The sequence below is a fragment of the Salmo salar genome, chromosome ssa01 (assembly GCF_905237065.1).
Source record: "Salmo salar chromosome ssa01, Ssal_v3.1, whole genome shotgun sequence".
Classification (NCBI taxonomy): Eukaryota; Metazoa; Chordata; class Actinopteri; order Salmoniformes; family Salmonidae; genus Salmo; species Salmo salar.
The window spans coordinates 17756926-17784837 of NC_059442.1; the positions used below are offsets into that span (position 1 = coordinate 17756926).

The 27912-nt window shown below is 42.6% G+C and overlaps 1 protein-coding gene across 1 annotated transcript in view; it reads right to left on the minus strand.

The window, feature by feature from the left end:
- Positions 1 to 901: 901 nt before the first annotated feature.
- Positions 902 to 27912, minus strand: part of LOC106570292 (uncharacterized) — a 49221-nt gene continuing 22210 nt past the window's right edge. The window contains exons 7-16 of the mRNA XM_014142493.2: positions 27050 to 27742; positions 26390 to 26482; positions 26105 to 26237; positions 25745 to 25820; positions 7790 to 7854; positions 7486 to 7700; positions 7149 to 7396; positions 5223 to 5348; positions 4200 to 4347; positions 902 to 1739 (exon numbers count right to left, since the gene is read on the minus strand). Of these exons, the coding sequence (XP_013997968.2) occupies positions 1366 to 1739; positions 4200 to 4347; positions 5223 to 5348; positions 7149 to 7396; positions 7486 to 7700; positions 7790 to 7854; positions 25745 to 25820; positions 26105 to 26237; positions 26390 to 26482; positions 27050 to 27742 (2171 nt within the window). The 3' untranslated portion in view covers positions 902 to 1365. The remainder of the gene's footprint in view (positions 1740 to 4199; positions 4348 to 5222; positions 5349 to 7148; positions 7397 to 7485; positions 7701 to 7789; positions 7855 to 25744; positions 25821 to 26104; positions 26238 to 26389; positions 26483 to 27049; positions 27743 to 27912) is intronic.

Sequence of the window (27912 nt, forward strand, 5' to 3'; positions counted from 1 at the left end):
AGGACAGAGAACAACACACTGAGGACAGGGAACAACACACTGAGGACAGGGAACAACACACTGAGGACAGGGAACAACACACTGAGGACAGAGAACAACACACTGAGGGAACAGCTCAATACAGCCAGGACCAATCAAACACACACACACTGACTGACAACTGAACACAGTCAAGTTCAGTAACTACTCTCTCTCTCTCTCTCACACACACACACTCACTCACTCTCTCCTGTCCCCTGCCATCCTCTGTGTAGGAGCAGAATGTGGTTGTAGTCAGTCAGAGAGGCAAGGCAGGTCTTCTACCACATCATGACCTCTGTCAGGGGTCAACTGTAGTGCAGGCACAGGCCCACTGTATGTACCCTTCTATCTACATCAATCAACTTTTTGATTGTCTGGCTGATCTATCTGCCTAAATGACGCCCAGGGAAGTCTATAACTTGTGTAAGTTGGGTGTTGAACAATGCTGCATGATTTTTCTTAGCTGCTGGAGCCTACCGTCTCCTCTCTCAAGCAGGATGTGGCCGCCATCATACAATGCACATGGGAACACTCGGGAAGCTTGTTTTGATTTCCATCCTGGTCTGGTCTTGTCCTGAAGAGAGAACTGTATTGACTCCATCCACTACCCAATCAAACCAATGCGAATTCCCAAATTGAGGGTGGGACATAATTGAGGGTGGGACATAATTGAGGGTGGGACACGAGATCATAAGGGTGAATAAAATCCAGCTTTTTGGTTCTGTATGCCAATTGTAGTGTCTTTACTGTTGTTTGTATGTGTTAGCCGGTGTAAACAAGTGTCTCCTTTGGGGTTCAATTGTACTGTCTTATCTTCTTTCAGTTTAGAAATAAAGAAAACAACTCAAATGAATAAAGAAATGATCAATGAATGACAATCTAGTAATTGGAAATCTTTATTGATATAAATTTAAATAAGAAAATAGATTTTATTTTAATATTTGACCAAAATTAAAGTAATTTTTATTTATAGAATCAAAATTAATAGCTATTATTGTTGAAACATCAATCACATAATGTGCCACCTAATCATGAAGGTGATTATCATGTCAAATACTATCTGACATAAATACGGTATAGAGCTTATACCGTCTAAAATCAGCACACATGACAAAGTGCTAACATTGCTCTTCTGAGTATCCCAAATCAAATAATATAATTCTAGTGCGTAGGTGTGAGGCGGTTCTGTATCTACAGATCACGCTTTAGGAAGGTTTTTGCATTAGTTTCAACAGAGCACTTCACATCCTACCCTGTTATAAAATTAATGTTGGTCAATGAACAATGGCGGCAGTGTTAAGGTAAATAGATTTAGTTCAATATGCAAACTTCAGACCAATTGTATCATTGAATGCAGACATCATTGGCCATGCTCATCAATGCCTCATACTCCAACATGTTTGAGTGGAAGCCAAGTGTTATGCAAAAGAAGGGGTCCAGTTCAACCAGAAGGGTTTTCATTATGGAACATGCTTTAGCTCCTTTATTCAGAACCATGTCAATGACTTCACGTGCCTTCACTGCCCTCTCAGGAATCACCTTCACTTTCTCCATTTCAAGTTCATTGAGAACTTTCCATTGCAGAAGTCTGTCCAATAGACTGTCGAGCACAGGTCCTGACACTCGATTTACAAACTCGGTCCTCCTAGAACACAGCAGCTGCTCTGCAGAACTCCTCTGACTGGTCCCAGCCTGATCCCCTCCCACCAACACAGCATCTGGGAGTAAGGAAACACCAACACATATTCAGCTATGTATTATTATACAGTTACACTCCCCTCCATATTTATTTGGACAGTGAAGCAAATGTAAAAAAAAATTGACTCTATACTCCAGCATTTTGGATTTGAGATCAAATATTTCATATGTTTCATTTCTAAATGGTAAAACAGATATGCATGAAAATACCCTCAAATAAAAGGTGACATTCTGTACTGTTGCCTCATATGAAACATTTCATCTCAAATCCAAAATGCTGGAATATAGAGTTACATTTTTACACATTTTTGCTTCACTGTCTAAATAAATATGGAGGGGAGTGTATGTGTGCTGTGCAACAGCAGTGTTTATGAGAGTGATCAGCTGATCCCTTCTGCATCCTCTTTAACACCACTAATCCACATTACTGATGAGCTCAAAGTAGGGTGGGTATGGTTGCTCTAAACTACAGGCCTTGAGGTCTGAAAACCATGATGGATTTCATCCTTCCTCTTTAATCAGGGATTAATTCAGATATTGGACACCTCAACCATATTCAGGTGGGCATACGGTTGCAATACCTACTACCTCCTAAATTAATTTATAGATGAACTCCTACAGTTTTACCTTGCAGAAGGACACGCCTTGTCCACACCTCGTCTCCATTAGCCCCTCTTTCCAGAAGTCTCTTGACGCACGCCAAGGATAGGGGGCGCTACAGCGATTTTTGAAAAAAATACGTGCCCATTTTAAACGGCCTCCTACTCAAACTCCGAAGCCAGGATATGCATAAAATTAGTAGATGTGGATAGAAAACACCCTAAAGTTTCTAAAACTGTTTGAATGGTGTTTGTGAGTATACCAGAACTCATATGGCAGTCAAAACCCAGAGACAGATCCTAACAGGATGTGGAAATCTGATTTGCGGACTCAACTTCAGCACTTTGCCTATAAATCACACCGTGAGTTAGGATTCATTGAGCACTTCCTATGGCTTCCACTAGATGTCCCCAGTCTTTACAAAGTGGTTTGAGTCTTCTACAGTACAAACTGACCGAATGAGAGTCTGTGGAACCTGGTCATAGGGGGAGGGCCATTACCATTATGACGCGGGCGCCCCTGGCTACCCTCCCCTTTCGAAATGTTTAGAAAGACAATGCAACCGTCCCCCTTCAATATTATTGAAGCTCTGGTTGAAAAAGGCCCTAAAGATTTATGTTATACAACGTTTGACATGTTTGAACGAACTTAAATATTTTTTTTTGCACTTTCATGAGGAGAAGTCCCGCGCACGACGGTACATTTTGAGTAGCCTTCGGAACGCGCTAACAAGAAGAAGCTATTGGGACATAAATTATTAACTTTTTCGAACAAAACTACATTTGTTGTGGACCTGGGATTCCTGGAAGTGCCTTCTGATGAAGATAATCAAAGGTAAGGGAATATTTACAATAGTATACAAGAGTAGATTTGATATTCGATTGTTCCAAGATGGCGCTGACCTGTATCGCTAGCCTATTTTTCTGAGTATAGCATCCCCTTTTATTGCAAAGTGTGATTTCCCAGTAAAGTTATTTTTAAATCTGGCAATGCGGGTGCTTTCACGAGATGTTAATCTATAATTCTTTGAATGACAATATTACATTTTAAAAATGTTTTCGAATAGTAATTTAGTAAATTGTAGCGCTGCTTCACCGGATGCATTTGAGGGAAAATAGTTTCTCAACGTCACTCGCCGATGTAAAATGCTGTTTTTATATATAAATATGAACTTTATCGAACAAAAGAATGCATGTATTGTGTAACATGATGTCCTAGGTGTGTCATCTGATGAAGATTGTCAAAGGTCAGTGCTGCATTTAGCTGTTTTTTGGTTATTTGTGATGCATGTGGTTGGTTGGAAAATGGCTATGTGGCTACTTTGACGATATACTCCTCTAACATAATCTAATGTTTTGATTTTGCTGTAAAGCCTTTTTGAAATCGGACAACGTGGTTCGATCCAGGAGAGGTGTATCTATAAAACTATATGAAATAGTCCTATATTTGAGAAGAAAAAAAATATTAAATTTTGCTATGGTTCGGTTATGAATATGGCGATATGATTTTTCGCTGGATGTTGATCCCGCATGCGGGACGAGCGCTTCATGATTACACATTTTTGCTTCACTGTCTAAATAAATATGGAGGGGAGTGTATGTGCGCTGTGCAACAGCAGTGTTTATGAGATTGATCAGCTGATCCCTTCTGCATCCTCTTTAACACCACTAATCCACATTACTGATGAGCTCAAAGTAGGGTGGGTATGGTTGCTCTAAACTACAGGCCATGAGGTCTGAAAACCATGATGGATTTCATCCTTCCTCTTTAATCAGGGATTAATTCAGATCTTGGACACCTCAACCATATTCAGGTGGGCATACGGTTGCAATACCTACTACCTCCTAAATTAATTTATAGATGAACTCCTATAGTTTTACCTTGCAGAAGGACACGCCCCGTCCACACCTCATCTCCATCAGCCCCTCTTTCCAGAAGTCTCAGTTCCACATCCTCTGTGTCTGGTTTCAGGAACACCTGAAAGGTGGGGTGGTAGTTTGGACCGTAGCCCCAGTATATCTGAATATGCTGAAACACACATTGACAGTAGTTAGATTACATTGTAATTTGAACTTACTTATAGCTCAGCCAAATGGTGGCTGTTTGCATCGATTCAACATGTAGCACACCAGCTATACCCTGGCATTATTTGGCTGAGCGATAAGGAGAAATTGAAATGTTTTTTTTTGTCAACTGTGTATTTCCATTTGCGGAATATTTAGATAAAGCCTGGAATAAAAGAAAAATAGCTACCTATAATTAAATTATACAAATATTTAGCTTCTATGTGGTAAATGGCACATGTATATAGATTGTGTATAGGCTTGTCTTCCACATGAAATTTCTCTTTGTGCCAGGCTCAAGTGCCTTCATTTTTTAAATGTATTTATTTATCTGTATATGTATGTATGTATGTGTACATTTTTTACTGCTCTAAGGGTATAATTATTGTTTGGATTAACATATTTACTATTATGTATTGATGTTTATTTTTTTCATTCTTTATGCGATGGGCACTGCAGACAACACCATTGAATTATCACAGTGAATTTTTGTAACGTTTGTTTGTGTCAATTAATCCCATAAGGGATGGGTTGCCCACTGGCGATTTGACAGGAAAATAACATTTCATTCATTCATTCATTCATAGAATCGTCTTGAAATGAACTGAAAATGGTGGCTGATATTCTAATCAAAGGCAGTCGACCGCCGTCTGTTGCACTGGTGTTTCCTATATTAGGAATGGAGCACTTACCACTTACAGAGTTGTTTAGAACAAGCAGTCTATAAGTGACACCTCAGCAAAGTGAGGTAATTATTGTCATGGAATGTACAATGTTCAGTATCAGTGTACATCTGGCGCCATGTGACATCATCAATATGTGACATCAGTCAGAGTCTACCTTAGCTTTAGGGTAGATGTCCTGTATCTTCTTCAGATCACAGGAGAGACTGTATGTTTCTCCTCGAGTAAGAGTGCAGTCTGAACAGACTGGTATGTAAGTGCATGCTCTCTGTTTCTCTTCCACCTGCAACAGAATAACTGATGATTATCAATGAAGACACAAAAATAAATTGAAGCTTTTTGGATTTGAAGTTGAACAAAGTTACACCAGGTGAACGCAAGAACAAGTGAGACCATTTCCTGCCTAAAGGAAAGCCACGTATAAAAAAATATATATATATATATTTTTTTCATAATTTCATAATGTTTTGCTTAATTTTTGAAAAGTTTTGAGAATGATACAAATATTAATTTCCACAAGGTTTGCTGCTTCAGTGTCTTTAGATATTTTTGTCAGATGTTACTATGGAATACTGAAGTATAGTTACAAGCATTTCATAAGTGTCAAAGGCTTTTATTGACAATGACATGAAGTTGATGCAAAGAGTCAATATTTGCAGTGTTGACCCTTCTTTTTCAAGACCTCTGCAATCCGCCCTGGCATGCTGTCAATTAACTTCTGGGGCACATCCTGACTGATGGCAGCCCATTCTTGCATAATCAATGCTTGGAGTTTGTCAGAATTTGTGGGTTTTTGTTTGTCCACCCGCCTCTTGAGGATTGACCACAAGTTCTCAATGGGATTAAGGTCTGGGGAGTTTCCTATCGATGTTTTGTTCCCCGAGCCACTTAGTTATCACTTTTGCCTTATGGCAAGGTGCTCCATCATACTGGAAAAGGCATTGTTCATCACCAAACTGTTCCTGGATGGATGGGAGAAGTTGCTCTCGGAGGATGTGTTGGTACCATTGTTTATTCATGGCTGTGTTCTTAGGCAAAATTGTGAGTGAGCCCACTCCCTTGGCTGAGAAGCAACCCCACACATGAATGGTCTCAAGATGCTTTACTGTTGGCATGAGACAGGACTGATGGTAGCGCTCACCTTGTCTTCTCCGGACAAGCTTTTTTCCGGATGCCCCAAACAATCGGAGAGGGGATTCATCAGAGAAAATGACTCAGCAGTCCTCAGCAGTCCAATCCCTGTACCTTTTGCAGAATATCAGTCGGTCCCTGTTGTTTTTCCTGGAGAGAAGTGGCTTCTTTGCTGCCGTTCTTGACACCAGGCTATCCTCCAAAAGTCTTCGCCTCACTGTGCGTGCAGATGCACTCACACCTGTCGGCTGCCATTCCTGAGCAAGCACTGTACTGGTGGTGCCCCGATCCCGCAGCTGAATCAACTTTAGGAGACGGTCCTGGTGCTTGCTGGACTTTCTTGGGCGCCTTGAAGCCTTCTTCACAACAATTGAACCACTCTCCTTGAAGTTCTTGATGATCCGATAAATGGTTGAGTTAGATGCAATCTTACTGGCAGCAATATCCTTGCCTGTGAAGCCCTTTTTGTGCAAAGCAATGATGACGGCACGTGTTTCCTTGCAGGTAACCATGGTTGACAGAGGAAGAACAATGATTCCAAGCACCACCCTCCTTTTGAAGCTTCCAGTCTGTTATTCGAACTCAATCAGCATGACAGAGTGATCTCCAGCCTTGTCCTAGTCAACACTCACACCTGTGTTAACGAGAGAATCACTGACATGATGTCAGCTGGTCCTTTTGTGGCAGGGCTGACATGCAGTGGAAATGTTTTTGGGGGATTCAGTTCATTTGCATGGCAAAGAGGGACTTGGCAATTAATTGCAATTCATCTGATCACTCTTCATAACATTCTGGAGTATATGCAAATTGCCATCATACAAACTGAGGCAGCAGACTTTGTGAAAATTAAAATTTGTGTCATTCTCAAAACTTTTGGCCACGACTGTAAGCACAACAGTTCTAACATACATGACAAGACATGTTTTGGTTTGCGCATGGATTTGGTCTGTACCTCATTGAGGGGCACATTCGATGGCAGGACGATCACATTCAGAACTGACCGAAGATGGCTGAATGATTGGAGGAAAGGCAGCACCTGTCCCTTGATCGAGAGGAAGGGTATAAACATTCTGACCAGGCCCCATAAGGAGAGGTCTGTGATGTTCACCACTACGTGTGTGTCAGTCACCCTCAGTGGTGGTAAAACCTCCACACTGTCACCAGTAACATGGGCCACAGACAGGGAATCAAGACCATCTCCTGCAAAACAAATATATCTTACTCATCCACTGTCATTTGGCTGTTGTATTGGTCATCTTGATGATAGTTGTGAGTGGTGTGTAACTCACCAGAGAGAATCTCACAGTGTGGGAGATGTAGCTGACAGATAGACCCCTGAAGACACTCAATACTGAACAGGGGTCCTGCAGGAGTCTGGCCTGTGGAGTGCAGGAGATTCTCATCCCATTGGACAGTTCTGTACAGCACCTCCATTTCCCCCTTCATCAGAAACACCAGCCCTGTCAAACTGCACTGGAACAGACCTGCATGGGAGCACTGAAGCCTGGAGGACACAGGACAATTATTAGTTACAATAATTACCACAAATCCTCTGAATCAACTGTATTAATGTTATCAGCAATACATTGTTACCTGTATGTAGTTTCTCTAAATTCTGTGGATGTTTCAGGTGTTAATTTTGTTACAACAGCAAGGGTCTGAAATGCAGAAAGAAAACAATAAAATCAGCAGTCTTATAGAAAGACCACCATCGATCTGGACTGCAGTCCTCTTAATGGGGCAATCCACAATTGAAACATTAAAGCGTTCTCCCCACCACTGTTTCTGTAAAAAGCTGAGGGATGAGGCTAGAAAAATGTAACCACTCTCAAATTCATAGACAGCTATGGATGCAAAGACTGACCATCCATGATATCAAAATTATAGTTTCAACAATGCTTTAAGGCTATACAGTTTTTGTTTACATGTAGGGGAGAGTGGGGCAAGTTGAGCCAAAGGGGTAAGTTGAGCCACCCCTGTTTCTAGGAAACCATACAGAGGTCATCATTTCATGGAGTCTGTGACACCACATGGAAAAAGTGGTAAGTAAGTTAGATCCAAAAAACTGATTTTCAACAAGTCAAATAAATGTATTGTGTTAGAGGTTTCGTGATGCTTGTATCTAAACCAAAGTAGATAATTGTAAGATTGTTCTATACACCAGGTCTCTATAAGCTTTAATATGAGGTCCTAAACCTAGCATGAAAAAGCATCCTTGTAGCTGTGTGGGCTAATATATTCAAAAGGTTTGCCTTGGGGTATGTTGTGCCAATGGCCATGGGGGAAGTTGAGACAATGGCAAGTTGAGCAAATTGAAGTATTTTCTTCCAAGGCGTAATGCAAGGCATTATCTCTGGGATATGAGGTAACAACAGTTAAAACTATGTTAAAAGTGTTTTAAAAAGTGTTTTTAGGTGTCAAAAGATGTTTAAAATTATTAAGACAAAAAAGCAATTTTGATTCTGTTGAATTGTGATTGGGAAATATAGATAGAAATGTATAGACGGCTTAACTTACCCTGTCCCGAGGCTCAATTTACCCAATACCCGGGGTAAATTGTGCCAAGAGACCACTTTTTTTTGGACAAGCTATGTTTTCAAAACTGTAATTTTTACATGAATTCGGATTATTTCCAGGGATACACAACATCCTGAAACATACAGTATGTGTAGATCTATGTTAGATGCTGAATGCAAAAACTGTTGTGACTTACCACACTCTCCCCTACTTTTTGTTTTACAAACATTGGAGTAAAACTAGCTTATATTTGGGGTTCTGATGGAGTACGACAGTTCAAATCATTTTACAGGTCACATACATATGGTTAGCAGATGTTAATGCGAGTGTAGCGAAATGCTTGTGCTTGTAGTTCTGACAGTGCAGTAATATCTAACAGGTAATCTAAAAATTCCCCAACAACTAACTAATACACACAAATCTAAAGGGGTGAATGAGAATATGTACATGTAAGTATATGGATGAGCGATGGCCGAGCGGCATAGGCAAGGTGCAGTAGATGGTATAAAATACATGTGATATGACTAATGTAAGATATGCAAACATTATTAAAGTGGCATTATTTAAAGTGCCATTGTTTAAAGTGACTAGTGATCCATTTATTAAAGTGGCCAGTGATTGGGTCTCAATGTAGGCAGCAGCCTCTCTGAGTTAGTGATTGCTGTTTAGCAGTCTGATGGCCTGAGATAGAAGCTGTTTCTCAATGTCTCAATCCCAGCTTTGATGCACCTGTACTGACCTCGCCTTCTGGATGATAGCATGCCTCCAACTCAATCATCAAGTTTGCAGACGACACAACAGTAGTAGGCTTGATTAGCAACAACGACGATACAGCCTACACGGAGGAGGTGAGGGCCCTGGTGGAGTGGTGTCAGGAAAATAACCTCTCCCTCAACATCAACAAAACGAAGGAGCTGATCGTGGACTTCAGGAAACAGCAGAGGGAGCACGCCCGTATCCTCATCGACAGGACCGCAGTGGAGAAGGTGGAACGTTTTAAGTTCCTCGGCATACACATCACTGACGATCTGAAATGGTCCACCCACACAGACAGTGTGGTGAAGAAGGCGCAACAGAGCCACTTCAACCTCAGTAGGCTGAAGAAATGTGTCTTGGCACCTAAAACCCTCACAATATTTTACAGATGCACAATTAACAGCATCCTGTCGGGCTGTATCACCGCCTGGTACGGCAACTGCACCGCCCTCAACTGCAGGGCTCTCCAAGGGGTGGTATGGTCTGCCCAACACATCATCAGGGGCTCACTGCCTACCCTCCAGGACACCTACAGCACCCGATGTCATAGGAAGGCCATCAACCACCTGAGCCACGGCCTGTTCACCCCGCTATCATCCAGAAGGTGAGGTCAGTACAGGTGCATCAAAGCTGGGACCGAGAGACTGAAAAACAGCTTCTATCTCAAGGCCATCAGACTGTTAAATAGCCATCACTAGCTGGCTAGCACCCGGTTACTCAACCCTGCACCTTAGAGGCTGTTGCACCACATACATAAACATGGAATCACTGGCCACTTTAATAATGGAACACTAGTCACTTTAATAATGTTTACATACTGGTTTACTCATCTCATATGTATATACTGTATTCTATTCTACTGTATTTTAGTCAATGCCACTCCAACATTGCTCAATCTAATATTTATATATTTCTTAATTCCATTCTTTTACTTTAGATTAGTGTGTATTGTTGTGAATTGTTAGATACTACTGCACTGTTGGAGCTAGGAACACAAGCATTTCGCTACACCCGCAATAACATCTGCTAAAAATGTGTATGTGACCAATAAAATTTGATTTGATTTTGATTTGACTGACCTCTGACATCTGTTCTGACTTCCTGGTGAGGACTGATCACCCTCACTAGAAAGACTAGAGACATTGGGTGACATTTTAATGGGCTATGTAAACACTAATAATTAGAAGAAGTTAATAATTTATCAATAGTCCTGTGTGTGATTCAGACCACGAGAACGACAGAATGAGAGCCCTGCCCCTGAATGAGGGACACCTGTCTCTACTCTATTTTACTATTCCTTGAATTACCTTATGGGATACAATTATGGGAACATGGAGTTATCAAGGGTTGTAATTCTAATTCTAATTGTATTTGTTATTTGTATTTAACAGGTAGTGCTTTTTTTGGGAGGGGGGGGGCACATGAATCACAATGTGAGTCATGTGTCCAAAGGGGGAATTTACAGTCCCCTGGGGCCCTGGCCCTTTGGTAAATATTGACAGTTACTCCAAATGGATTGAAGATTTCCCCACCTCGAGTGATTACTTACACTTCCTTCCATCCTAGTATTTTTGTCAGCCATCTTTGCTGAAGAAAGTCTCCAGCCTTGGGTCGCATAGCATCAACTTTTTCATGGGAACCACTCAATATGATTGGTCATCGCCTAGCTGTCGCTGCTGGTGATTTGCATAATGTTGAACTTTTTCACCGCCTCCTACGCCTAGTTCGCGCTGCCCAACGGTTCCACGCCCTCTCCCCTTCTCACCGCTTTCCTTCTATTGAACATTTATGGAAAAGCGGTGTTTCACCGCGTGGCACCGCATGCAAAATGTACACGGGGCATGAGAACAGGGTCAAATGTGTGTGTCTCACGGCCAATGCTTGAGAGTTGGCAGCTCTGTTTTCTATAAATATTGAGGATGAAATATAGATTGCATGTTGTCAACAACCTAAGCCAACCCCGTCTGTTTTGCTCCATATTTGCACAAGCGTCGGTTTTGTTGCTAAACAACCAACCCGTCTATAGAGTTAACTTCTCTAGGCTAGGGGGCGGTATTTTCAAGTACGGATGAAAAGCGTGCCCAAAGTAAACTGCCTGCTACTCAGGCCCAGAAGCTAGTATATGCTTATTATCAGTAGATTATCAGTTTCTAAAACTGTTTGAATGATGTCTGTGAGTATAACAGAACTTATTTTGCAGGCGAAACCCCGAGGACAAACCATCCAATAATTTTTTCTTTTGAGGTCACTCTCTTTTCAATGGGTTTTCAATGGGAATCTAGAAATCTAAGGCAGTTGCTTGCAGTTCCTATCGCTTCCACTGGATGTCAACAGTCTTTAGAAATTGGTTGATGTTTTTCCTTTGAGTAATGAAGAAGTAGCCCTGTTCAGAACGAGGGTCGAGTGAAGTGTGCTGTTGTGGTTGAGGCGCGTGACCTGAAAGCATGCTCCACTTTGTTTTCCTCCGGTATTGAACACCGTTTATCCCGTCTTAAATTTTATCGATTATTTACGTAAAAAAAATACCTAAAGTTGTATTAGGAAAGTTGTTTGAAATGTTTGGACAAAAATTACAGGTAACTTATGAGATATTTTGTAGTTATGTTGCGCGAGTTGGAACCGGTATTTTTCTGGATCAAACTTGACATTTTGGATATATAACGAAGGAATTAATCGAACAAAAGGACCATTTGTGATGTTTATGGGACATATTGGAGTGCCAACAGAAGAAGTTCGTCAAAGGTAAGGCATGAATTATATCTTTATTTCTGAGTTTCGTGTCGCGCCTGGCGACTATGATTGTGATTGTCTGTCTTTGTTTGGTGGTGTGCTATCCTCAGATAATCGCATGGTTTGCTTTCACCGTAAAGCCTTTTTGAAATCTGACACGTTGGCTGGATTAACAACAAGTGTAGCTTTAATTTGGTGTATTGCATGTGTGATTTCATGAAAGTTTAATATTTATAGTAATTTAATTTGAATTTGGCGCTCTGCCATTTCACCGGATGTTGTCAAATCAATCCCGTTAACGGGATTTGAGCCATAAGAAGTTAACTAAAACACAGGCAGGGTTGTATCTGTTACATGTCAGGGATTACAAAAAAACGGTAACTGTCCATTACGTTACCAGCTAAAATATTGTAATATTAAAGATAATTTTGAAAAACTAGATGATTACTCAGAGAATTACTTTTAAATTCAGAAAGGATATTTGCGAGAAAAAAAATAATATAATATTTGCACTTCTCTGTTTTCTCAATGACATTCAAATTAGCATTGAAAAAAAGTGTGAATTTAAGTTTGTTCCACCTGAACGAGTCTGACCACAAGTCAGAGACCACTATGTGTTTGATGGATCGCGGGAGAAGAGCAGGAATTGTCTTTTCTAGGCTACAGTCCAAGCCATGTTTTCCAATGGTGTGACTGCTGTCGGCATCCAAAGATTATCCAACTTGAAAAAATGCTTGGAGGTAAGGATGATGACAGTGGTGTAGTCTACGGCGATGCCGATATCAGTTATTATTGAAATTTTGACGTTGAGACTGGTGTTTTGCGGGTACTATTTAATGAAGCTGCCAGTTGAGGACTTGTGAGGCATCTGTTTCTCAAATTAGACACTCTAATGTACTTGTCCTCTTGCTCAGTTGTGCACCGGGGCCTCCCACTCCTCTTTCTATTCTGGTTAGAGACAGTTTGCGATGTTCTGTGAAGGGAGTAGTACACAGCGCTGTACGAGATCTTCAGTTTCTTGACAATTTCTCGCATGGAATAGCCTTCATTTCTCAGAACAAGAATAGACTGATGAGTTTCAGAAGAAAGGTCTTTGTTTCTGGCCATTTTGAGCCTGTAATCAAACCCACAAATGCTGATGCTCCAGATACTCAACTTGTCTAAAGAAGGCCAGTTTAATTGCTTCTTTAATCAGGACAACAGTTTTCAGCTGTGCTAACATAATTGCAAAAGGGTTTTCTAATGATCAATTAGCCTTTTAAAATTATAAACTTGGATTAGCTAACAACATGCCAATGGAACACAGGATTGATGGTTGCTGATAATGGGCCTCTGTATGCCTATGTAGATATTCCAATAACAATCATCAGCCGTTTCTTTCAAAAACAAGGACATTTCTAAGTGTCCCCAAACTTTTGAACAGTAGTGTATGTACAGTTGACGTCGGAAGTTTACATACACCTTAACCAAATACATTTAAACTCAGTTTTTCACAATTCCTGACATTTAATCGTATAAAAAATTCCCTGTCTTAGGTCAGTTAGGATCACCACTTTATTTTAAGAATGTGAAATGTCAGAATAATAGTAGAGAGAATTATTAATCTCAGATTTGATTTCTTTCATCACATTCCCAGTGGGTCAGAAGTTTACATACACTCAATTAGTATTTGGTAGCATTGCCTTTAAATTGTTTAACTTGGGTCAAACATTGCGGGTAGCCTTCCACAAGCTTCCAACAATAAGTTGGGTGAATTTTGGCCCATTCCTCCTGACAGAGCTGGTGTAACTGAGTCAGGTTTGTAGGCCTCCTTGCTCGCACATGCTTTTTCAGTTCTGCCCACACATTTTCTATAGGATTGAGGTCAAGGCTTTGTGATGGCCACACCAATACCTTGACTTTGTTGTCCACAACTTTGGAAGTATGCTTGGGGTCATTGTCCATTTGGAAGACCCATTTGTGACCAAGCTTTAACTTCCTGACTGATGTCTTGAGATGTTGCTTCAATATATCCACATAATTTTTTTTCCTGATGATGCCATCTATTTTGTGAAGTGCACCAGTCCCTCCTGCAGCAAAGCACCCCCACAACATGAGGCTGCCACCCCGTGCTTCACGGTTGGGATGGTGTTCTTCGGCTTGCAAACCTCCCCCTTTTAACTCCAAACATAATGATGGTCATTATAGCCAAACAGTTCTATTTTTCTTTCATCAGACCACAGGACATTTCTCCAAAAAGTATGATCTTTGTCCCCATGTGCAGTTGCAAACCGTAGTCTGGCTTTTTTATGACGGTTTTGGAGCAGTGGCTTCTTCCTTGCTGAGCAGCCTTTCAGGTTATGTCGATATAGGACTCGTTTTACTGTGGATATAGATACTTTTGTACCGGTTTCCTCCAACATCTTCACAAGGTCCTTTGCTGTTGTTCTGGGATTGATTTGCACTTTTTGCACCAAAGTATGTTAATCTCTCAGAGACAGAACGTGTCTCTGAGTGGTATGACGGCTGCGTGGTCCCATTGTGTTTATACTTGCGTACTATTATTTGTACAGATGAATGTGGTAACTTCAGGCATTTGGAAATTGCTCCCAAGGATTAACCAGACTTGTGGAGGTCAAATATTTTTTCTGAGGTCTTGGCTGATGTCTTTTGATTTTTCCATGATGTCAAGCAAAGAGGCACTGAGTTTGAAGGTAGACCTTGAAATATATCCACAGGTACACCTCCAGTTGACTCAAATGATGTCAAAGCTAGCTACCTAGAGCTACTTGGAACCCTACTAATCCACGACTGGTCTATCGACGTCACCGCACGAAGAGGAAAAAACAGACTTACCTCCATCGCGACGTCCCCCAAAGGCCCTTCTGCTAGCTTGCTAGTCCCGGTCTGCTAACTGCTAGCTTGCTTGCTCCGGTCTGCTAACTGCTTGCTTGCTAACCCGGTCTGCTAACTGCTAGCTTGCTAGCCCCGGTCTGCTAACTGCTAGCTGTTGGCCCCGGCCTACTATCTGCTAGCTTGTTGGCACCGGCCTACTAACTGTCTGAATCGCCGTGTCCCCAGCCAGCCCAACCACTCACTGGACCCATATGTTCACTTGGCTACGCATGCCTCGCTCTAATATCAATATGCCTCGTCCATTACTATCCTGGTTAGTGATTACTTATTTCACTGTAGAGCCTCTAGACCTGCTCAATATGCCTTAACCAACCATGTTGTTCCACCTCCTACATATGCGATGACATCACCTGGTTTAAACGTCTCTAGAGACTATATCTCTCTCATCATTACTCAATGCCTAGATTTACCTCCAATGTACTCACTTCTTACCTTACCTTTGTCTGTACACTATGCCTTGAATCTATGCTATCGTGCCCAGAAACCTGCTCCTTTTACTCTCTGTTCCGAACGTGCTAGACGGCCAGTTCGTATAGCCTTTAGCTGTACCCTTATCCTACTTCTCCTCTGTTCGTCTGGTGATGTAGAGGTTAATCCAGGTCCTGCAGTGCCTATCTCCACTCCCACTCCCCAGGTGCTCTCATTTGTTGACTTCTGTAACCGTAAAAGCCTTGGTTTCATGCATGTTAACATTAGAAGCCTACTCCCTAAGTTTGTTTTACTCACTGCTTTAGCTCACTCTGCCAACCCGCATGTCTTAGCCGTGTCTGAATCCTGGCTTAGGAAAACCACCAGAAACCCTGAAATCTCCATCCCTAACTATAACATTTTCCGCCAAGATAGAACTGCCAAAGGGGGCGGTGTTGCAATCTACTGCAAAGATTCTGCAGAGTTCTGTATTACTATCCAAGTCTGTACCCAAACAATTCAAGCTTCTACTTCTAAAAATGCACCTTTCCAGAAACAAATCTCTCACTGTTGCCGCTTGCTATAGACCACCCTCTGCCCCCAGCTGTGCCCTCGACACCATATGTGAATTGATTGCCCCCCCATCTATCTTCTGAGCTCGTGCTACTAGGTGACCTAAACTGGGACATGCTTAACACCCCGGCCATCCTACAATCTAAGCTTGATGCCCTCAATCTCACCCAAATGATCAATGAACCTACCAGGTACAACCCCAAATCCGTAAACACGGGCACCCTCATAGATATCATCCTAACTAACTCGCCCTCCAAATACACCTCTGCTGTTTTCAATCAAGATCTCAGCGATCACTGCCTCAATGCCTGCATCCATAATGGGTCAGCGACCAAACGACCACCCCTGATCACTGTGAAACGCTCCCTAAAACACTTCTGCGAGCAGGCTTTTCTAATCGACCTGGCCGGGGTATCCTGGAATGACACTGACCTCATCCCGTCAGTAGAGGATGCCTGGTTATTCTTTAAAAGTGCCTTCCTCACCATCAGCATGCCCCATTCAAAAAAAATTGAACTAGGAATAGATATAGTCCTTGGTTCACTCCAGACCTGTCTGCCCTTGACCAGCACAAAAACATCCTGTGGCGTTCTGCATTAGCATCGAATAGCCCCCGTGATATGCAACTTTTCAGGGAAGTTAGGAACAAATATACACAGGCAGTTAGCAAAGCTAAGGCTAGCTTTTTCAAACAGAAATTTGCATCCTGTAGTACAAACTCAAAAAAGTTCTGGGACACTGTAAAGTCCATGGAGAATAAGAGCACCTCCTCCCAGCTGCCCACTGCTCTGAGGCTAGGAAACAGTGTTACCACCGATAAATCCACTATAATTGAGAATTTCAACAAGCATTTCTCTATGGCTGGTCATGCTTTCCACCTGGCTACCCCTACCCCGGTCAACTGCCCGGCACCCTCCACAGCAACCCGCCAAAGCCCCCACCATTTCTCCTTCACCCAAATCCAGATAGCTGATGTTCTGAAAGAGCTGCAAAATCTGGACCCCTACAAATCAGCCGGGCTAGACAATCTGGACCCACTCTTTCTAAAATGATCTGCTGAAATTGTTGCAACCCCTATTACTAGCCTGTTCAAACTCTCTTTCGGTATCGTCTGAGATTCCCAAAGATTGGAAAGCTGCCGCGGTCATCCCCCTCTTCAAAGGGGGTGACACTCTAGACCCAAACTGCTACAGACCTATATCTATCCTACCCTGTCTTTCTAAGTTCTTCGAAAGCCAAGTTAACAAACAGATTACCGACCATATCGAATCCCACCGTACCTTCTCCGCTATGCAATCTGGTTTCAGAGCTGGTCATGGGTGCACCTCAGCCACGCTCAAGGTCCTAAATGACATCATAACCGCCATCGATAAGAGACATTACTGTGCAGACATATTCATCGACCTGGCCAAGGCTTTCGACTCTGTCAATCACAACATTCTTATTGGCAGACTCGACAGCCTTGGTTTCTCAAATGATTTCCTCGTCTGATTCACCAACTACTTCTCTGATAGAGTTCAGTGTGTAAAATCGGAGGGCCTGTTGTCCGGACCTCTGGCAGTCTCTATGGGGGTGCCACAGGGTTCAATTCTCGGGCCGACTCTCTTCTCTGTATACATCAATGATGTTGCTCTTGCTGCTGGTGATTCTCTGATCCACCTCTATGCAGACGACACCATTCTGTATACTTCTGGCCCCTCTTTGAACACTGTATTAACTAACCTCCAGACGAGCTTCGATACCATACAACTCTCCTTCCGTGGCCTCCAACTGCTCTTAAATGCAAGTCAAACTAAATGCATGCTATTCAATCGATCACTGCACACACCTGCCCGCCAGTCCAGCATCACTACTCTGGACGGCTCTGACTTAGAATACGTGGACAACTACAAATACCTAGGTGTCTTGTTAGACTGTAAACTCTCCTTCCAGACTCACATTAAGCATCTCCAATCCAAAATTAAATCTAGAATCGGCTTCCTATATCGCAACAAAGCATCCTTCACTCATGCTGCCAAACATAACCTCGTAAAACTGACCATCCTACCGATCCTCGACTTCGGCGATGTCATCTATAAAATAGCCTCCAACACTCTACTCAACAAATTGGATGTAGTCTATCACAGTGCCATCAGTTTTGTCACCAAAGCCCCATACACTACCCACCACTGCGACCTGTATGCTCTCGTTGGTTGGCCCTGGCTTCGTACTCGTCGCCAAACCCACTGGCTACAGGTTATCTACAAGTCTCTGCTAGGTAAAGCCCCGCCTTATCTCAGCTCACTGGTCACCATAGCAGCACCCATTCGTAGCACGCGCTCCAGCAGGTATATCTCACTGGTCACCCCCAAAGCCAATTCCTCCTGTGGTCGCCTTTCCTTCCAGTTCTCTGCTGCCAATGACTGGAACGAACTGCAAAAATCACTGAAGCTGGAGACTCATATCTCCCTCACTAGCTTTAAGCACCAGCTGTCAGAGCAGCTCACAGATCACTGCACCTGTACATAGCCCATCTGTAAACAGCCCGTCTATCTACCTCATCCCCTTAATGTATTTATTTTATTTATCTTGCTCCTTTGCACCCCAGTATTTGTACTTGCACATTCATCTTCTGCACATCTACCATTCCAGTGTTTAATTGCTATATTGTAATTACTTCGCCACCATGGCCTATTTATTGCCTTATCTCCCTTATCTTACCTCATTTGCACTCACTGTATAAAGACTTTTTGTTTTCTTTTTTCAACTGTATTATTGACTGTATGTTTTGTTTATTCCATGTGTAACTCTGTGTTGTTGTATGTGTCGAATTGCTATGCTTTATCTTGGCCAGGTCGCAGTTGCAAATGAGAACTTGTTCTCAACTAGCCTACCTGGTTAAATAAAGGTGAAATAAAATAAAAAAATAAATACAAATTAGCCTATAAGAAGCTTCTAAAGCCATGACATAATTCTCTGGAATTTTCCAAGCTGTTTAAAGGCACAGTCAACTTAGTAAACTATGTAAACTTCTGACCCACTGGAATTATGATACAGTGAATTATAACTGAAACAATCTGTCTGTAAACAATTGTTGGAAAAATTACTTGTGTCATGCACAAAGTAGATGTCCTAACCGACTTGCCAAAACTATAGTTTGTTCATAAGAAATTTGTGGAAAAACAAGTTTTAATGATTCCAACCTAAGTGTATGTAAACTTCCGACTTCAACTGTATATATATATATATATATATATACACACACACACATATATATATATACATACAGTACCAGTCAAAAGTTTGGACATACTGTCACGCTCTGACCTAAGAGAGCTGTTTTTTTCTCTGTTTAGGTAGGTCAGGGTGTGATAGGGGGTGGGCATTCTATATTGGTATTTCTGTTTTGGCTGGTTATGGTTTCCAGTCAGAGGCAGCTGTCTATCGTTGTCTCTGATTGGAAGCCATACTTAGGCAGCCTTTTTTCCCTTGGTTTTCGTGGGTAGTTTTCTGTTTCGATGTATTTACCTGACAGAACTGTTGGCTGTCATTTTGTTTATTTTGTCTAGTGTTCGTTTTCATTAAAATATAACGATGAGCACTCAACACGCTGCGCCTTGGTCTCCTCTATACGACAGCTGTTACACATACCTACTCATTCAAGGGTTTTTCTTTATTTTTACTATTTTCTACATTGTAGACTAACAGTGAAGACATCCAAACTATGAAATAACACTTATGGAATCATGCAGTAACCAAAAAAGTGTTAAACAAATATTTTATATTTGAGATTCTTCAAAGTCGCCACCGTTTGCCTTGATCACAGCTTTGCACACTCTTGGCATTCTCTCAACCAGCTTCATGAGGTAGTCACCTGGAATGCATTTCATTTAACAGGTGTGCCTTCTTAAAAGTTAATTTGAGGAATTTATTTCCTTCTTAATGTGTTTTGAGCCAATCAGTTGCGTTTCGACAAGGTAGGGGTGGTATACAGAAGATAGCCCTATTTGGTAAAAGACCAAGTCCATATTATGGCAAGAACAGCTCAAATAAGCAAAGGGAAACGACAGTCCATCATTACTTTAAAACATGAAGGTCAGTCAATCCGGAAAATTTCAAGAACTTTGAACATTTCTTCATGTGAAGTCGCAAAAACCATCAAGCACTATGATTTTTGGTTCTGAATGAAAGTTTTAAATAAGTGATTTATAGACGTCTACGTTTGGTCCAAATCAAAACCGGTCCAGACCAGACAAAATCTGAACAAAGCAGATACGTCTATGATTGGTTCAGATTTATGTCACTCATGGGGACACTATGTCACCGCCAACTCTAAGGGTAGAGCAACAAAATTCTAGTCCCTTAGGTTCTCCCATAGAGTTACATTAGAAGTGCCCATCCAAGAAGGCTCAAGGTCATTGGCCACAGATAAAATGACGTCAAATCACGTTATATGTACAGTAGCTTTGATTGGACTGATCATGTCAACGTCATACTTTCAAAATCTTAGCTAGTGGTCATCATCATGAATCAAGTCGACAATCTACTGGCAAATCTTTTTTAATCCTTGTCATATGAAGAGAAATAATTAAGAGAAATTATAGATAAAACGTATCGGTGCTCATCGGCCACTGGACATAAATATTACACACCAAGTTGGAAATCGCTAATTGAACAATGAGTGGTTTGGAAGGAATCAGGGACAGTGGCTAACTGCAATCATTGCAAAGCAATCACTAGCCTGCTATTCAGTGGATTGGCTGTGTGGTCCCAAATCTGGGATTAAGGGGCCTTTTTCCATGTTTAAAATGATAAACATTCAACATTGGCCATGCTGTCAATTAAGCATGCTTTTTGCCGCGCTCAAAACAACTGTTAACTTTGAACTGCGAAAACTTGACTTCAGTGAGTTCATGAAAACTGGGAAGTCAGTATCTGCTACATGATTTATGTTAGATTCGTTTTTTTAACAGAACGTTGGTGGAGCGCTGCAGCGATGCATCTCTCCAACAGCACCCTGCTTGTCACAGGGCGGCAACAGCGCTCACCTAAAATGCCCATTTGCCACTGGTTGAGAGAAATTGTCATTGTTTTGGGGCAGAATTATGTGAGGTTTTATGTGTTGTTGGAAGTGCTCTTGGTCAGTTTAGTTGACGAAATGCCGCCCTCGCCAATCTGCCGACATCAGTGGTGAAAAAAGTTCCCAATTGTCATACTTGAGCAAAAGTAAAGATACCTTAATAGAAAATGCCACAAGTAAAAGTGAAAGTCACCCAGTAAAGTAGTTATTGAGTGAAAGTCTAAAAGTATTAGGTTTTAAATATACTTAAGTATCAAAAGTAAATGTAATTGCTAAAATATACATAGGTATCAAAAGTAAAAGTATAAATAATTTCACATTCCTTATATTAAGGAAGCTAGATGGCACCATTTACGGATAGGCAGGGGCACACTCCAACATAATTTACAATTGAAGCATTTGTGTTTAGTGAGTCCGCTAGATCAGAGGCAGTAGGGATGACCAGGGATGTTCTCTTGATAAGTGTGTGAATTGAACCCTTGTCCTGTCCTGCTAAGCATTCAAAATGTAACAAGTACTTTTGAGTGTCACGGAAAATGCATAGAGTAAAAAGTACATTGTTTTTTTCAGGAATGTAGTGGAGCAAAAGTGAAAGTTCTCAAAAATATAAATAGTACAGTACAGATACCAAAAAACTACTTAAGTAGTACTTAAAAGCATTTTTACTTAAGTACTTTACACCATTGTCCGACATAGGCAGCTGCCTAATCCTCTCTAATGAGCGGGCCGGCCGTGGAGGTAATGATCAGTGGCAATTTTAGCATGTAAATCTTGGTGTGGCAAACTCCCAAATTATTTTTTAGATGCATGCCAGCAAAGCCACTACACAACACAACACTAAACAATACATTAACTGCACTATAACGGTGACAAATGGTGCCCACAAACAACCAAGAACTCCTGGCGGTGAAGATGGCATTGGAAGAGTGGAGGCACTGGCTGGAAGGAGCAGAACAGCCATTCCTGGTCTGGACCGACCATAAAAACCTGGAATATCTCCGTACAGCCAAGCGCCTCAACTCCAAGCAGGCCCGGTGGGCCCTCCTGTTCACCAGATTTAACTTCACCATCTCCTACCGCCCAGGGTCAAAGAATGTAAAGCCTGACGCTCTCTCCCGCCTATACAGTTCCTCTGCCACACCCTCGACCTCTGAAACTATTCTCCCTACCTCATGTCTTGCTGCCACTGTGGATTGGGGTATTGAGAACCTGGTCCGTGAGGTACAACGCTCCCAGCCTGGACCTGAAGGGGGCCCGGCTAACCGGCTGTTTGTCCCTAATCCAGTCCGGCCCCAGGTCCTAGAATGGGCTCATTCCTCCAGGCTGACCTGTCATCCAGGGTCCCGTCGTACACAAGCCTTCCTTCGACAACGTTTCTGGTGGCCCACAATGGTCCCTGACATTTCTGCCTCCTCCTGCAGCCACTACCGGTTCCTCATCGTTCCTGGTCTCATATATCTGGACTTTGTCACTGGGCTCCCTCCGTCTGATGGCAACACTGGTAGTCGACCGGTTCTCCAAGGCCGCCCATTTCATCTTTCTCCCTAAACTATCTTCTGCCAAGGAGACGGCCCAGCTTATGGTGCAGCATGTCTTCCGGATCCATGGACTCCCGGTAGACATGGTCTCCGATCGGGGTCCTCAGTTGTCATCTCAGTTCTGTAAGGCATTCTGTACCCTTATTGGGTTGTCGGCTAGCCTGTCATCTGGATTCCATCCCCAAACTAACGGTCAGTCGGAGTGAGCTAACCAAGACCCTGAGACCATCTTAAGGTGCCTGGTATCAACCAACCCCACTACCTGGAGCCATCAACTGGTCTGGGTGGAGTATGCCCGGAACACTCTTCCCAGTTTTGCCATGGGACTCACCCCATGGAGCACTCGAAAGGGGAATCAGCCTCCACTCTTCCCTGAACAAGAGCAGGAGGTCAGCGTAGCCTCGGCCCAGATGTTTGTCCGCCGCTGTCGACGTATCTGGAGAAGAGCCAGGGCGGCTATTCTCAAAACCAACTCCAGGTATCGTCGACAAGCGGACCATCGCCGGACCCCAGCTCCCAGCTACTGCATTGGGCAGAGGGTATGGCTGTCCACACTGGACCTGCCCCTTTGGGTGGAGTCCCGCAAAATGTCTCCCCATTTCATTGGTCCCTTTCCAATCTCCAGAGTCCTGAGTTCCACTGCTGTCCGTCTTGTGTTAACCTGTACCCTCCGTATTCACCCAATCTTCCATGTGTCTAAGATTAAGCCTGTGTCTCACTGTCCTTTGTCTTCTGTCCCTAGGCCCACCCCCTGTGTCATTGATGGCCATCCAGCCTACACAGTAAAATGTCTCCTGGGTGTTCGACAACGGGGCAGGGGTTTCCAGTACCTGATTGACTGGGGGGGGGTTACGGCCCGGAGGAGAGGTGCTGGGTTCCCGCTAGAGACATCCTGGATCCAGCCCTCATCACCGACTTCCACCGCCGACACCCCGGTCAACCAGGTATGCGCCCAGGTAGGATGCCAGGTGGCGTCCCTAGTGGGGGGATACTGTCACACTCTGATCAGTTTCACCTGTCCTCGTTATTGTCTCCACCCCTCCAGGTGTCGCTTGTTTTCCCCAGTGTATTTATCCCTGCGTTTCCTGTCTCTTTGTGCCAGTTCGTCTTGTATGTTTCCAAGTCAACCAGCGTTTTTCCCGTTCTCCTGCCTTTTGCATTGTCTTTTTTTCTAGTCCTCCCGGGTTTTGACCCTTGCCTGTTTCTGGACTTTGTACCCGCTTGCCTGACCATTCTGCCTGCCTTGACCACGAGCCTGTCTGCCGCTCTGTACCTCCTGGACTGTGATCTGGTTTTGACCTTTTTGCCAGTCCACGACCATTCTCTTGCCTACCCCTTTGGTTTAATAAACATTGTAAGACTCTAACCATCTGCCTCCTGTGTCTGCATTTGGGTCTCGCCTTGTGCCTTGATACAGCGACAGAAGGATAAATAAAGGGTGCATATAAGAATACAATGAGAGCTCTTACAATATTTGATGATTACATTTCTCTAAAACAGGCTATAAGCTACATGTGCACCACCAAGTCAGAACAATAGTCTAAGTTATGAGTGGGAAGGGACCAAATTATTAGGGTGAGGCACATGGGCTACTAACAGCTTACTACACAACATATACTTAGTATTACTTTCTTAGCTACAGTATACATATCTCCCTGGCATATTACATCATTTATGCAGCAGCATACAATACATTGTTGGATTCACCTTGTGCTGTGCTCACTTATAGAGGAAGGTGACGTGGCGGTTCTACTTGTGGGCAAATTTTGTCATCAAACTTTGTCATCAAAGTCTGGCATTCTTTGAATTTATGTTGCTTTCAAGACAACTGGGAACTCTGGAAAAAAAACAAGGTTGAATCATGACGTCAGTGATCTTCCGGTTGGAGCGCTAGAAAGAGACCCGAGTTCCCGACTTGGAATTCCGAGTTGGATGAACGTTCAAAACATATTTTCCCAGTCGGAAGTTCCCAGTTGTTTTCAACTCCCTAAAGTCTGAGATTTCCCAGTTCCGAGTTTCCAGTTGATTTGAACGCAGCAGAAGTCATACTGGATTGACAGCATGGCCAATGTATTCAGCCTTTTCTGGCCCATGGTGTTGAATGTTTATCCTTTTAAGATTGGAAATTATACCCTTGAACCCAGACTTGGACCACACACCCACTCCACTGAATAGTAGGCTAGTGATTGCTTTGCAATGCTTGCAGTTAGCCACTGATTCCTTCCAAACCACTTATTGTTGTATTTGAGATTTCCAACTTGTTGTGTAATGTTTCTGTCCAATGGCCGATGAGCACCGATACGTTTTATCTATAATTTCTCTTCATATGACAAGGATTGGAAAAGATTTGCCTGTAGATTGTCAATGTGATTCATGATGATGACTGCTTGTCTAGCTTGCTAGCTAAGATTTTGACATGATCAGTCTGCCCAACCACCACAGAAAGCACTGAGCTAGGTTGATGTTGTAGTGACCCTCTAGATCGATAATGTGTTGAGCTCATGGGGAAAGTATGGGAGGAGGAATTGCCCCTAGTTCAGATAGCTAATAGGCCACTAGTTTGGGGGGTTGAGGGGGGTCAGAGCCAGAACAAGTGACACAGAGACTGAATGGACCACAACAACGTCTCCTCTGAGTTCCACCAAGTTATTAGACAGACAGGTTGTTTTATTGTTTTGGGCAGCCCTTCTAACCCTCTGTTAGCCTGTACTTCACTGGAATTAAAACCTGGTTTGCCGGTTCAACATGAGCTACCGTCTCCTTGTTGTTCTAATTAGCTAGCTAATGAGTGGACCCGCTAACGCCACACTGGTGTCTGAAGTGGGATGGCGGCAGTGGGGCCATCGGTACGCACAGCCCGGGACATGTGAGGGGGTTGAGGTTAGTCGAAGCACGGGGACGTGCCTTCCCGTTCGAAGCAGGCAGTGTAGAGATCCTCGGCTACATGAGCCACATTACAATTCCCACCAAGTGGGTTTGACCTTTTGGTGCGAATCGTTGGGTGTTTGCCTTTCACACCAACAACCCTGGTTCGCTTCCCTGCCCCGCCGTTCGCTACAATATACTACTTACATGTTCCTCTGGTGTAGATGCAGAGCTGTCTACAGATTCAGGGTTTAATATGCCACTAGAGTATAGAGTCTTCTGTCTGTATTCAGAGAATGAGGTTAGGGCATTGAGAGGGAGAACAAGTCTATACATTACTGAACACATAATATAATAACAGATTTTTTTGTTTTTAGACAAAGCACAGAAGATCTGTACAAGTGCTAGCCTTGATGTAAACCTCCCCATTCCTTCATTACTCAGCCTTTCTAGTGTGCCTGTGCAATAATGTGTTAATATGTACAGCTTGTTACTTCCTCAAAAGTTCTGATTATTATTGAAAATGTATTGTGAGGGAGAAGTGGAGTCTCAGACAACAGTGCCTACCTCATGCAATCCAAGCTGGATGTTGCTCTAGAACTCTTTGATCCAGAGTTGTGCTCACATACTGGTTCTGATGTCTGGGAGCTGTACACAGAGCTTCTCAGAGACTGGGTATCAGATATGTATTCTCCAGGTACTGGACAACATCACAACAAGAGAACTCTAATACTTAGAGGTTTAAATGAATAAAAACATCTTAAAATCCATGATAAAATGAGGATAAATGAATTCAACACTATTTGTATTTAGATAAAACTGGATTCTCAGGGAAGAACTGTAACATCCTACCCTCTAGCCTCAGCAGAGATTCAGCTACAGATCCAAACCCAGACATCTGTTCTGAACCATCATATCCAGTCTCAGGTCTGCTGTCTCCACTCACTGTAGAACAAAACAATTCTTAGATCATGTAAAGAAGCAATACTGATATCTGCACTACTGTGGTGTATTGCTTTCATGAACAATGCTTTAGAACAGAAGATAAGTGGACCATATAATTGTTTGAGGTTGGTTTTATTTTGCTTCAATTATTTTGTGATGTGATGTTTGACTGGAATCTTGATGGGGAAAATAGATCTGTACCAAATTGCTTAAAACAATGTGGTCCTTTTATAAAAAAAATATGTGGATGTCTAAGTCTGTAATCTAACCTATTTAAATTAAAAGTAGCCAAGGACACAAGGTTTAGCTGGTAATAGGCCTAGTAGGTTTTAAGAAGACCCCAAAACTATTAAACTGATCATTTAATTTGACCACAGAAAAAAAGTATTTGTATGGTAACTGCTGTTGTGAGTCACTTTGGGATCAATACAGTATACCAAGATATACCAAGGTATTTTGATGAAATAGGTGTATTAAAACATAATCATTCTCACATTTAAATACTGCCATGATGTATGCTTTTCTGTATGGTAAGCTATAGATAATTAGCATTTTATTTAAACTTACTACTCAGAGGAAGGTCTATGCTGTGAGCTCCCTTTAATGTCAAATATGGTTTCTCCCATATCTCACGTTTCCAGTTAATTTCTTCTTTACTTTCTCTTTCAGGGTAAAACACATCTCCACTGTTGGCTGCCACCAACTCATCTATCTTCTCCAGCAGCTCTGTGACCTGAGTGACATCACCCTTCTTCTCATTGTTGAGGACATGATACCTGTTTCCACATTTCTCAACAAGCCACTGGAGGGCCTTCCCTTCTCTCTGAATGTGCTGCTCAATGGTTGTGTCTCCCAGACAGTCCCCATGGGTAAACAGCACTATAGTGTGACTCCAGACTCTCTCACTAAGAAGCTCCAGGTGGTCTTCTGCAGCACTTGTCTTTTCATCGTTGAATGAAACATCCACCCGTATGACCAGGAGGAGAGTGTGGGGTCCTGGAGGACACAGCGACACACTGAGCACAATCTCCTGTCTAACAAGCTCAAGACTCTTCTCTACAGGGTCAGTCCAATTCCAACCTGGTGTGTCAACCACAGTGACCTGCCTCCCTGCTACTTCTCCCTGTCTCTTCACACACTGAGCTGTTGTCTCCAAGTCAAACTTCTCTCTGCCCAGGATGGTGTTTCCTGCAGAACTCTTCCCAACTACATTATGCCCCAGCAGCACAATGCTCAGCTCTGAGAGATGGACGGAGTCACCTGTTAGAGAAAGAACACGGCTTATTATACTGTGTACAAAAAAAATGATCTTTGACCCTGCAGAGAGCAGATATACTCAGGGGATTAGCCATAATGTCTAAAAATGTCAATGTGTATTTATTATATAACACTATATAATGGGCGGCAGGTAGCCTAGTAGTTAGAGCGTT